The sequence below is a fragment of the Hypanus sabinus genome, chromosome 16, assembly GCF_030144855.1.
Source record: "Hypanus sabinus isolate sHypSab1 chromosome 16, sHypSab1.hap1, whole genome shotgun sequence".
NCBI lineage: Eukaryota > Metazoa > Chordata > Chondrichthyes > Myliobatiformes > Dasyatidae > Hypanus > Hypanus sabinus.
Window position 1 is genome coordinate 84,971,089 of NC_082721.1, and position 12,069 is coordinate 84,983,157.

Sequence of the window (12,069 nt, forward strand, 5' to 3'; positions counted from 1 at the left end):
GACCAACACGCACAAAGTGCTGGAGGAACTCAGCTGGTCAGGCAGCATCTATGGAGAGGAATATACAGTCAATGTTTCAGGCCAAGTCCTGATGAAAGGTCTTTGCCTGAAGCATTAACTGTTTATTTCCCTTCAGGGATGCTGCTTGACCTGCTGATTTTTCCAGCATTTTGTGTGTGTTGCTCAAGATCCCCAGCATCTACAGAATCTCCTAGGACAAGGTACAGGAGCTTGAGATTATGCTATAGAACCGTTATTACAGCTGGAACTTAGAATTGCTGCTAACTAAATTGGAGGGTCTGTGTTGGTCAAGGCTGTTGCATCCTCGCTCTCTGTGTGTCAATTCACAAGCCATTATCTAAGCCAGAGTGGTACGATATGGAGAGTATAGTTACCCTATATGGCAGGCTCCCCCTCTCCACACACCTGATGAATTCAAAGAAACAGCAGAAACCGATACTGTTTGGCACCAGTGGCTTAACGGGAGTTGCCAGTCAGCGTGGGACTGCCTTGGGGATTCCAGCTCTAGATTTTTCCCCAGGGTTTACTCCCAAAACCTTCCCCATGAGGGGGTATAGGCAGCTGAGGTTAATTAAAAGCTTTATCCTATAACGAAAACCTAGCATTACTGTTAATTAAATCTTCTGTGTAATGATGTAATCTGAGAAGTGTAACTATCAAAACTTAGTTAATTATTTTTCTGTGTAATCAGGTATGTGCAGAAGTTAATAGGTCTGTGTTTGGGTAGATCAGCTTTGTTTGGACTCCTCGTGTGCACCAGTTTCAATAGGTCACCTTTGGTTGGTTTACCATCCCCAGATTGCCTTTCTTGTTTGCTCCCACATCATCGCCAACAGACCCCAACTGTAATCCCAACTCTGCTTATAGACTTCTGAAACACTTGACTTTCTCCCGTTTACCTCCAGACGTAACCATTCCAGGGTGGCCTCCCGTGTATGCTCAAAACTCAAAAACTCCAACTCGTTCTGAGTCCCGTTTACCCAGCCCTGGGCTGACTGAGCTACAATGTTCCTCAGTTTGAAAGCTCTCATCAGTGCTTTGAGATTCCCCCCCCCCCATGGTCTCAGCCCTCCCTTTCTCTGTCCCTGTAGTCTCCTCCAGCTTCAGAACCGTTTTCATTTTCAGATCTCTCTGCTCCGCCAACACTAGTGTCTTGCTCTTCCCTGAGTTTGATCACTTCCCAATTGGCAGCCGTACTTTCCACAAGATCGGGAATTCCCTCCCCAAAATGAGGATAGCCATCCTTTAGTTTTACAGTGGTCTATATGATTGGTGGGATAAATATCTGGCCTGGAATTGTACCAATGGGATTCTACAGCTGAGTAGCTTGGAGGTTGTTACCTCTGGTACTGAACAGTTGCCACGTCCGATCAAGGTGCAGCTTCAAGACCAAGACAGCATCTCAAGGAGAAACATGAAGGAGAATCGCATTTCTGGAGGACTCAATTATAAAAGCAAGGATGAAGTTTGAGGCTTTATAAGACATTGGTCATGCTACATTTGGAGTATTGTGAGCAGCTTTAGGCCTCATGCTTAAGAAAGGATATGCTAGCCTTGGAGAGGTTCCAGTGGAGGTTTATGAGAATGACCTCAGAAACGAATAGGGTGTTTGATGGCTCTGGGCCAGTACTTGCCGGAGTGTAGAAGAATGAGGGAGATCTCATTGAAACCTTTTGAATATTAAAAGGCCTTGATGGAGTGGAATGGAGAGGATGTTTCCAGTAGTAGGGTGTAGGACCAGAGGGCACAGCCTCAATAGAAGGATGTTGCTTTAGAGCAGAAATAAGATAGACTTCCTTCAGCCAAAGGTTGGTAAATCTGTGGAATTAATTGCCATAGGCAGCTGTGGAGGCCAAATCATTGAATACATTTAAAGCAGAGGTTGATACGTCCTTGATTAGTGAAGGTGTCAAAGATTTTGGGGAGAAGGCAGGAAAATGGGGATGGGAATGGGGATCCGCCATTATCAAATGTTAGATCGGGCTCAATGGTCAAATGGCCTAATTCTGATCATATATCTTATGCTATCAAGCAGGAGCAACATAGCAGTGTTGACAGATGCACTAATTCTAGTTCTCTTTCCGGAATAGGGTCTCCATTCACAAGAGCAAGTATCAAAAGTGCCAAACTTGAGGGTTCTTCATTTTTCCGTAAGAAGGAAAGACGCTTTCGATTCTTTGTCCGACGGATAGTGAAAACTCAGGCCTTTTACTGGACTGTCCTCAGTCTGGTAGCTCTCAACACTCTGTGTGTTGCGATTGTGCATTATAAGCAGCCAGACTGGCTCTCCGACTTCCTCTGTAAGTATTGTGGGACTTAACCTGGAGTGTTGGGGAGCTGAAGAGAATCAGGGCTTCGCTGAGAGGATGTGTTTGCCTTTCTTATTCAGGGTCGCTTGTTTTAATCAGGGCCTGTTCATTGTTAATTTGTTTGCGATCTGAAAAAGCAACAGAAAATACCAGAAATTCTCAGCAGGTCGGGCAGCATCCGCGGAGAGGGAAGCAGACATTGTTTGCTGTCAAAGGTCCTTTGCAGAATTTTTGGGAAAAGTCAGAGTTAATGCTTCAGCTCAAAGATGCTGAAAAGTCTTCAGCTTAAAACATTAACAGACCAGATACAGGGTTTCAGCCTGAAACCTCAACTGTCCATTTCCCTCTACTTTCTCTGCCTGGACCACCAGCACCCTCCAGCAAGTGCTCTCTTTTCCTGCTCCAGATTCTAGCATCTGCAGTTTCTTGTTTTCCTAAAGCATGATCTCTGTTTCCCACTTCAGAGTTGCTGTCTGACCTCCTAAGTGCTTCTAGTATTTTCAAAGTTCACAGCAAATGTATTATCAGAGAACGTAAATGTCATCATGTACTACCCGAGATTTATTTTCTTGCGGGCACTCTCAGCAGAGGCAAGAGAATCGATGAAAAGCTACACAGAAATAGACGGATAAATAACCAATGTGCAAAAAGACAAACTGCAAATGCAAGTAAATAAATAATATTGTGAACATGAGTTGTAGAGTCCTTGAACAGGAAACCCTACAAACAGTAGTGGATGCGGCCCAGTCCATCACGGGTAAAGCCCTCCCCACCACTGAGCACATCTACACGAAACATTGTCGCAGGAAAGCAGCATCCATCATCAGAGATCCTCACCACCCAGGACATGCTGTCTTCTCATTGCTGCCATCAGGAAGGAGATACAGGAGCCTCAGGACTCACCCCACCAGGTTCAGGAACAGTTACTACCCCTCAACCATCAGACTCCTGAACCAAAGGGGATAACTTGACTCAAATTCACTCACCCCATAACTGTTTCCTCAACCTGTGAACTCACTTTCAAGGATTCATCATCTCATGTTCTCAATACTTATTGTTTATTGACTTATTAGTTCTTCTTTTTGCATTTGCACAATTTGTTCTCTTTTGCACTCTGATTGAAAGCCCTAGTTTGTTGTTATTCATTGATTCTGTTATGGTTACTGTTCTATAGATTTGTTGAGTAGGCCTACAAGAAAATGAAACCCAGGATAGTGACATATATGTACTATGATAAAAAAAGTTTACTTTGAACTTTAAAAGTGAGCTCATAGGTTGCAGAACCGGTTCATTGTTCAGATTATTCGTGCTGGTTCAAAGACAGTAAATCTAATGACTGGCATCACAAAGTTTTTAAAGAAGTGTCTGTTGAGATAGGGCATGCATTGATTGTTATCTTCTAAAATCCCATAAATTCCAGAATGTTCCCACAGACTGGAAGGATGCAAATGTAAACAGTACTCTGTAAGAAGGGAGGGCAGGAGAAAACCAGATGAGTGGGAGAGGAGACTCGGAGTAGTTCTGAAAATAAATTTAGAGAATGAGTTGAAATTTTTTCCAATTGGAAAAAAAGTCCCAGATTTTGTGCAGATTGAGCAAGATTTGTAATTTGTAAATTGGAAACGTACATCATGCAGCAAACCTGCATGCCTCATTTCAGGGAAACATTTCTTGCCTATTTCCATGAAAGACCTTGCTTGGTAGAAGACAAGTCAAGCGATATTTAACTTGGATTTGAGCAACCCAATTTCCCTGCCTCCTTTTCAAGATTCAAGGTTGCTTATTGGCATTTTCAGTGAATAATTGTCAGAGAGAACAAAATGGTTGTTGGTCAGAATCTGATACAGCATTAAAAAACACAATAAACATAAATAACACAATAAATACAAATACATAAAAATAGCTTATATGCTATGTATATTGATGCTAGGTACAGGAGTATCTGACAGGTGACCCTGACAGGAAATGTGTCACTGGAAGTTGTGGGGAGTGTGGAGGAGTGGGTTAATGGGTGGAGGTGTTGATCAGCCTTACTGCTTGAGGAAAGGAATGTTTTTTGAATCTGGTGGTGCTGCGAAGCCTCTTTCCCAACAGGACTGGGACAGACAGTCGATGAGCAAGGTGGATGGGATCCCACGTGACGGTACTGACCCCTTTCCAGCACCTTTCTATATTTACGTCCTTGATGGTGGGTAGGCTGATGTCAGTGATGCGTTGGGCAATTTTAACTACCCGCTGTAATGGAAAGTGCTTTTTGTAATGGAGCATGACAATGTTTTTTGTACAAATGACCAGCTGGCTTATTATTTAACATGCTGCATTGTCATTTCCTTCTGTTTCAGACTATGCAGAATTCATATTCTTAGGACTCTTTATGTCAGAAATGTTTATAAAAATGTACGGTCTGGGCACAAGACCCTACTTTCATTCTTCTTTCAACTGTTTTGATTGCGCGGTAAGTGATGTCCTGTGATTTCTCTCTCGCACCTTCATCCTTGTGGGTCTCCCTGGGGACTTGGTCAGTAGATGCAGCCGTACAGATAAGCGGAGAACCAGGAAAGGCCAGGGTGTAACATCTGCCCTCCACTGAGATCAGATTAGCCACTGTTGTGCCTTTGTATGGGTGATTCCTGGAGCCCTGTACTCAGTTTATGCCTCAGTGTTCATTGCCAAAGGTGGAGAGGCAGATAATGAAGATGATTTTGATTCTGAACTTATTCTCCTAAAGGGAGACTCACCATTCACTGATCTGAGCCTTGAGTGTACTCAATGCTAAATATACCCTGTCTGACGGGATATCAGGTTCCAAATATTCACTCCGCCTGGGTATGGAAACTCCTCCTCAGCTCAATCCTGATTGGCCAGCCTCTTAACATTGCCCTCTTCCTTCACACTCACCATCCAGAGTTAACAGCTTCTTTATATCTGTTCTTTACTGCCAAATGTACGTTTGTTTTCAGTATTTGGCGTCTTTTACACCTCTGTTGACTGGTGATCTTCCTCTTGCAGGTTATTATAGGCAGTATTTTTGAAGTGCTCTGGGCTGCCGTCAAGCCTGGCACCTCCTTTGGCATCAGTGTCTTACGGGCACTGAGGTTACTCCGGATATTCAAAGTCACAAAGTAAGTTTTTTCTGCGGTGCTCTGATGGTCACATAGCTGTGAGTGTGATTCACTGGTCACTTTGACTGGAGTTAAATTTAATTAATCAGATTTCTCAACAGTCAATGAACCCATGAACATTGCCTCAATATTTTTGTTCCTTTTTTTGCATTGCATATTTAATAATTTTTCATGTATATTTCTTACTGTAATGTATAGTACATTCAAGCCAGGACTTGAGTTCTAGGAGAAGTTTGAATAGGTTAGGACTGGAGTGTAGGAAAATGAGAGGAGATTTGATAGAGGTATACAAAATTATGAGGGGTATAGATAGGGTAAATGCAAGCTGGCTTTTTCCCCTGAGGTAGGGGGAGACTTAAACTAGAGGTTATAGGTTAAGGGTGAAAGGTGAGATGTTTAAGGGGAATGTGAGAGGGACAGCGATGAGCGTGTAGAACGAGCTGCCAATGGAAACAGCGAAGAGAAGTTTGGACAAGTACATAGATTGGAGGGCAGGTCGATCTGACCAGGCATGAAGATAGTTCAGTACGGATTAGAAGGGCTGAAGGGCATGTTCCTATACTGTAGTGCTCTTTCACTCTATGAATTGCACAGTACTGCGGCCGCAAGCGACAAGTTTCACGATTTCTGCCAGTGGTAATAAAGCTGATGCTGATCCAGAGTAAAATTATTCGAAATAGGTGAGATCATGACATGACAATGAATTGAGATGATTGATTCCGAGCGCTCCGTCCCTTATGAAGTATTATTTTGTTGACTTCAGTGGAAATTAGTTTCAGAGGCAGGTGATCAGGGCTATTTGGTGACTGTGGGCAAATTTTCTTGTGGGTGATATGTTTTGTTCCCTGTTCCTGACCCCCAACCAGCATTTGTACAGGGGGAAAAAAGGACATTCACCACAATTCAGAGTCCCAAACAGTCTTCCCAGATGAGGCAAGTCTTCACCTGCAAATCTTCCAGTGACTTGTTGGGTATGCCGTACTCTTTCACAGCAGGTAGACTCGCCATAGATTGGGGGACGTCACTAATGAGCACCACAGCAGGCATGATTATCTTGTGGCCACGTATTTTAAATCAACTTCACATTCCCATCTCTACCGCCAGGGTGAGGCCACTCTCAGTCCATTCTGGCTCCCCTCCTGTGCTTTCCCTTCTGTTCTCCTGCCCATCACCTCTCGCTTGCGCCATTCCTCCTTCCCTTTCTCCCAGGGCCCGCTCTTCTCTTCTATTAGGCACCTTCCTCTTCAACCCTTTACCTTTTCCACCTATCACTTCCCAGCTTCTCACCCCCTCACCCGGCTCCACCTGTCACTTCAGTCCTCTCTCTGAATTAGTAAGTGGTTCGGTTCACATGCAGGGAGTGGGTACTGAGGAGGTATTGCGCATTAAGAGTTGTTGGATTACACTCAGTGTCCACTTTATTATGTACAACTGCTCGCCAGTGCAAATGTCTAATCAGCCAATCATGTGGCAGCAACTCAAGGCCTAAGAGCATGCAGACACGGTCAAGAGGTTCAGTTGTTGTTCAGACCAAAAGTCAGCCTGGAGAGAAGAAATGTGATCTAAGTGACTTTGACTGTGACGTGATTGTTAGTGCCAGACAGGGTGAGTTGAGTATCTCAAAAGTTTTGCTCTCCTGGGTTTTTCACAAACAACAGTCTCTAGAGTTTATGGAGAATGGTGTGAAAAACAAAAAAAATATATTGTTAATAAGAGAGGTTGGACGAGAATAGCCAGACTGGTTCAAAGTGATATGGAAATGACAGTAACTCAAATAATCATGCATTATAACAGTGGTGTACAGAAGAGCATCTTAGAAGCACAACATGTTGAACCTTGGAGTGGAATTTCTACAGCATTAGAAGACCTCGAACATACATTCAGTGGCCTCTTTATTAAGCGCAGAAGGTACCTAATAGAGTGGCCGCTGTGTGTAATTTCATCCCAGGGCTGCATTATCGATCTCAGGTTGCAGATCAATTTAATTTTTAAATTGGATTGGCTCTCTGATATTTAATGGGGAGGACGAGTACCATTCAGGAAGATTGACCTTGTTACGTTTGCGCAGAGTAAGACCAAAAATAGTTGTCGGATGAACCGTTTTTACTGAGTCATGTTAGCCACAGTACTCGCTGGGCAACTTTCAACTGGGAGCGACGAGCCAGGCCCACCGGGATGAAAGAGCATGCACTTCGAAGCCTGCGCTGAAAGAGAAGGATCTCTCCAGCGCAGGAGACCCAGTCAGTTTACTGTACGACCAACCAGCCGCACGTGCACTTGCCACGTTCTCGCAGTTGGTCTGATACGGTTCAGGGCTGTTTAAACTAAGCAAAAATATACAATGAACACATCTCTGATATGTGTTGATGTGACATCTGTTTTGATTAAAAAATATCACATAATGCCTTGCTTGATCATTATTAAACAATTATGTATTCACAGGAAGGTATTAGGTCAGATAACAGAAAGCTTGTCGGCGGGAATGGGTGTTAAAAAGCATTAAACAGGAGGAAATTGTTGGAAAAAGAATTCCAGGGTTTAAGGTCTTTGCAGCTGAAAGTGTAACCTTCGTCAGGGATCTGAAGGAGCACCAGGAACTTGGAGGATTTTGGGACTAGAAGAGATTCCAGGGATTAGGGAAGGACCAAGAGTCTGGTGTGATTAAGTCAACAATGAGCATTTTAAGAAGGAGTGGTGTATGACCAGGTGTAGGTGTAGGTCAGGAAACGGGTGACGGATGGGCAGGACAAGGGCAGCAGAGAATGGAATCACACGAGAGACTGAAGGTGCTGGAATATAATGCAACAAACAGCTGGAGGAAAGGAAATGCCAACATTCGGGGTTGAAATCCTGCACGCAGGAATTCCGATGCATGGTTTCAACATGAAACATCGGCTGTTCATTTCCCAACACAGATGCTGCTCGGCCTGCTGAGTTCCACCTCAGATTGTCCTTTGCTTTAGAATGGAATAATCTAGGAGCAGTGACAGGGGAATAGTTGAGTGACCGTACAGATGTGTGCTTTGAACATTGGTGAGCTATCAGCAAGAGTGCACAAAGTCCGGTTTACCTGCGACACTTCTCTTCTGTTGCCACTGAGGTAAATGCTGTATCAATAATGTCTCACTCTAGAGCTGTATTGTAACTGAAAGGGATTTCTATTTCTTCACCAGGTATTGGGCTTCTCTCCGTAACTTGGTGGTTTCCCTCCTGAGCTCCATGAAGTCCATCATCAGCTTACTGTTCCTGTTATTTCTCTTTATTGTTGTCTTTGCCCTTTTAGGAATGCAACTCTTTGGTGGCCAGTAAGTACATATTGTCTGTCATTTAATCGTTGATCAGGTCTGCCATCAAGTGGGGAATGAGTTGATAAATTGGTTTATTATTGTCGCATATACCAAGGTACTTACTTACTCACTGCCTGTTATGCCACTGGCGTTTAGGGCAGCAATGAAGGTCCTCCATCTCTGGCGGTGTTCAGGGCTTCATCATGTCAGTAGCTTCCTCTCAGTTTTCACTACGTCAGTCATACAAGAAGACAGGGTCATAAAGGTAGCTTTTGGCACATTGGCCTTTATAAATCAAAGTATTGAGTATAAGAGTTGGAATGTAATGGTGAGGTTGTATAAGACATTGGTGAGGCCGAATTTGGAGTATTGTGAGCAGTTTTGGTCACCAAATTACAGGAAGGAGATTAATAAGGTTGAAAGAGTGCAGAGAAGGTTTACAAGGATGTTGCCAGGACTTGAGAAACTGAGTTACAGAGAAAGGTTGAATAGGTTAGGACATTATTCCCTGGAGCGTAGAAGAATGAGGGGAGATTTGATAGAGGTGTATAAAATTATGATGGATATAGTTAGAGTGAATGCAAGCAGGCTTTTTCCACTGAGGCTAGGGGGGAAAAAAAAAACCAGAGGACATGGGTTAAGGGTGAAGGGGGAAAAGTTTAAAGGGAACATTGGGGGGGGGGGGCTTCTTCACCCAGAGAGTGGTGGGAGTGTGGAATGAGCTGCCAGATGAAGTGGTGAATGTGGGCTCACTTTTAACGTTTAAGAAAAATTTGGACAGGTACATGGATGAGAGGGGTATGGAGGGATATGGGCCAGGTGCAGGTCAGTGGGACTAGGCAGAAAAATGGTTTGGCACAGCCAAGAAGGGCCAAAAGGCCATTTTCTGTGCCGTAACATTCTATGGTTCTCAGTCCCGGGTTGAGACACAGGAATACCATCGGACTCAGATGCAGAAGAACTCATCATTGTTGTTTCTGTAACAGCTTTGTTTGACCACTCAGGGTTATTAGCCCTGACTGAGCTAGACCCCCAAACCTAGTGGACTGGTGGACCACTCTACATGGGTGACTCTACCATGAGCTAAAGCATAAAGCCCTGACTCCAGCCAACATTGCTCTCTGGATCATTGAAACACGCAAGCCCCCAAACCCTACGACAAGGCTGCGGTCCTCTCAGAGGGTGTACCAAGGTACAGTGAAAAAACCTTGTTTTGCGTGTCATCCATAAGTATCATTCCATCACGTCAGTACAGTGAGGTAGTGCAGGGGAAAAGTAGTAACAATGCAGAATAAGGCGTTACAGAGGAAGTGCAGCGCGGGCAGACAGGAAGGTGTAAGGCCACGATAGAGCCTCTGTGTAATGATCTGATCTGTATGAACAGTATGCAAGACAAGCTTTCCACTGTATCTTGGTATGTTTGATAATTATAAACTAATATCAATACCAAATGTGGGCAAATGAAACTACCTTAACTGGACATCCACAAAATACTGGGGGTACTCAACAGGTCAGGCAGTATCTATGGAAAAGAGCAAACAGTCTGGGTTTTGAGCAACACCCTTCTTCAGGACTGAGAAGGAAGGGGGGAGATAACTGAACAAAAAGGAGGGGGGAGGGCAAAGAGGCGAGCTGGAAGGTGACGGGCAGAGCCAGGTGGGTGGGAAAGGTCAAAGGCTGGAAAAGTAGGAATCTGGTAGGAGAGGAGAGTGGACCATAGGAAAAAAGGGAAGAGGTGGCGACCCTGAGGGAACTAATTGGGTCCTCCCCTATTGGATTCCTTCTTCTCCAGCCCTTGACCTTTCCCACCCAACTGTCTTTGCCCGTCACCTTCCAGCTCGTCTCTTCACCCTCCCGCCTCCTTTCTATTCTGGTGTCTTCCCCCTTCCTTCTTTGTCCTGAAGAAGGGTCTTGGACCAAAATGTCGACTGTTTATTCATTTCCAGCAATGCTGCCTGACCTGCTGAGTTCCTCCAGCATTTTGTGTGTTGCTTTGGACTACCAGCGTCTGTAGAATTTGTTATGTTCGTGACTTAAAAGGGCATCTTGGTTGTCATGGATGAGTTGAGCACGTCTCGGTGCTCTTGTGGCTCTGTGACTCTGAAACACAGACAGACGCCTCAGCAACAACACCAGAGGTCAGGATCGAACGGCCCACGTGTGATTCCTGATGCTGTTCTGGTTGCACTTGCAATGTCACACACGCAATGGCCTGATGTAGAGAAAGCTTCATCATGACAGCAGTAGAGCTCGAGTAAAACAACTGGAGGGAAAACAGAAGCTTTCCGCGGGTGTTCATGCTTAGCGGGTAACATGATTGCGACAGAGACTGTGCATTGTATTCCATAGTCAGTTCTGTGGTCCCACTGCTCCACCAGCCTGGGTTGAATCCTGACCGTAGCTACTGCTTCCATGGACGTCAAACATTCTCCCTGTGTGTGCCCTGGTTTCCTCCCCCATCCCAAAGAAGCACTAGAAGGTGGTGCTAATTTATTGGCATTCTGTGTGGCCACTGCTGGCACCTATGGGCCCCCTCAACGTGGTCCATGGGAAGGGTGTCACCGTTGGACGTGTGGTGGCACCTATGGGCCCCCTCAACGTGGTCCATGGGAAGGGTGTCACCGTTGGACGTGTGGTGGCACCTATGGGCCCCCTCAACGTGGTCCATGGGAAGGGTGTCACCGTTGGACGTGTGGTGGCACTTGTGGGCTGCCCCATCACAATCACTGGACTGTATCGGTTGTTGACGCAAAACAACACATTTCACCAAATGCTTTAACGCTTTCGCTGCATGTGACAAATCAAGCTAATCTTAATCTTATCTCTATAGGGTCCATAGAAGGCTCATGAGAATTAATCTGGGACTGAAAGGGTTAATGTATCAGGAGGCATTTGATAGTTCTGGGCCTGTACTCACTTGAGTTTAGAAGAATGAGGAGGGAGGCCCGATCTGTCCACGTTAACTGAGCTGAGGCCTTGATCCTAGCTGTCTATATACGCAAGCCTGTCCAGTACAATATGGAGTGCAAGCTGTTGCCCATGTAGCAAGCTCCCCCTCTCCCTGCATCTGATGAACCCAAAGGAACGGCAGAGGCCAATACAGTTTGGCACCAGCAGCATCACAGGAATTGCCAGTCAGCATTGAACTCAATGTGGGACTGTCTCAGGGACTCCAGCTCTGGATTTATCGTTTGGAGTTACTCCTGAAGCCTTCCCCGTGAGCAGGTATAGCTGTAAGGCAGCCGAGGTTAGAGATCAGAGTTTCCTTTCTCCAGGATGAGCTGACAAGCCCCATCAGCCTGAAGCAACTGGTTTTAAGGTTCCAGTAAC

At 45.0% G+C, this 12,069-nt stretch overlaps 1 protein-coding gene across 1 annotated transcript in view; it reads left to right on the forward strand.

Annotated features, from left to right (window-relative positions):
• Positions 1-12,069, forward strand: part of LOC132405928 (voltage-dependent P/Q-type calcium channel subunit alpha-1A-like) — a 393,641-nt gene that overhangs the window by 175,509 nt on the left and 206,063 nt on the right. Inside the window, exons 12-15 of the mRNA XM_059990909.1 lie at positions 2,112-2,321; positions 4,673-4,785; positions 5,340-5,452; positions 8,626-8,757. Of these exons, the coding sequence (XP_059846892.1) occupies positions 2,112-2,321; positions 4,673-4,785; positions 5,340-5,452; positions 8,626-8,757 (568 nt within the window). The remainder of the gene's footprint in view (positions 1-2,111; positions 2,322-4,672; positions 4,786-5,339; positions 5,453-8,625; positions 8,758-12,069) is intronic.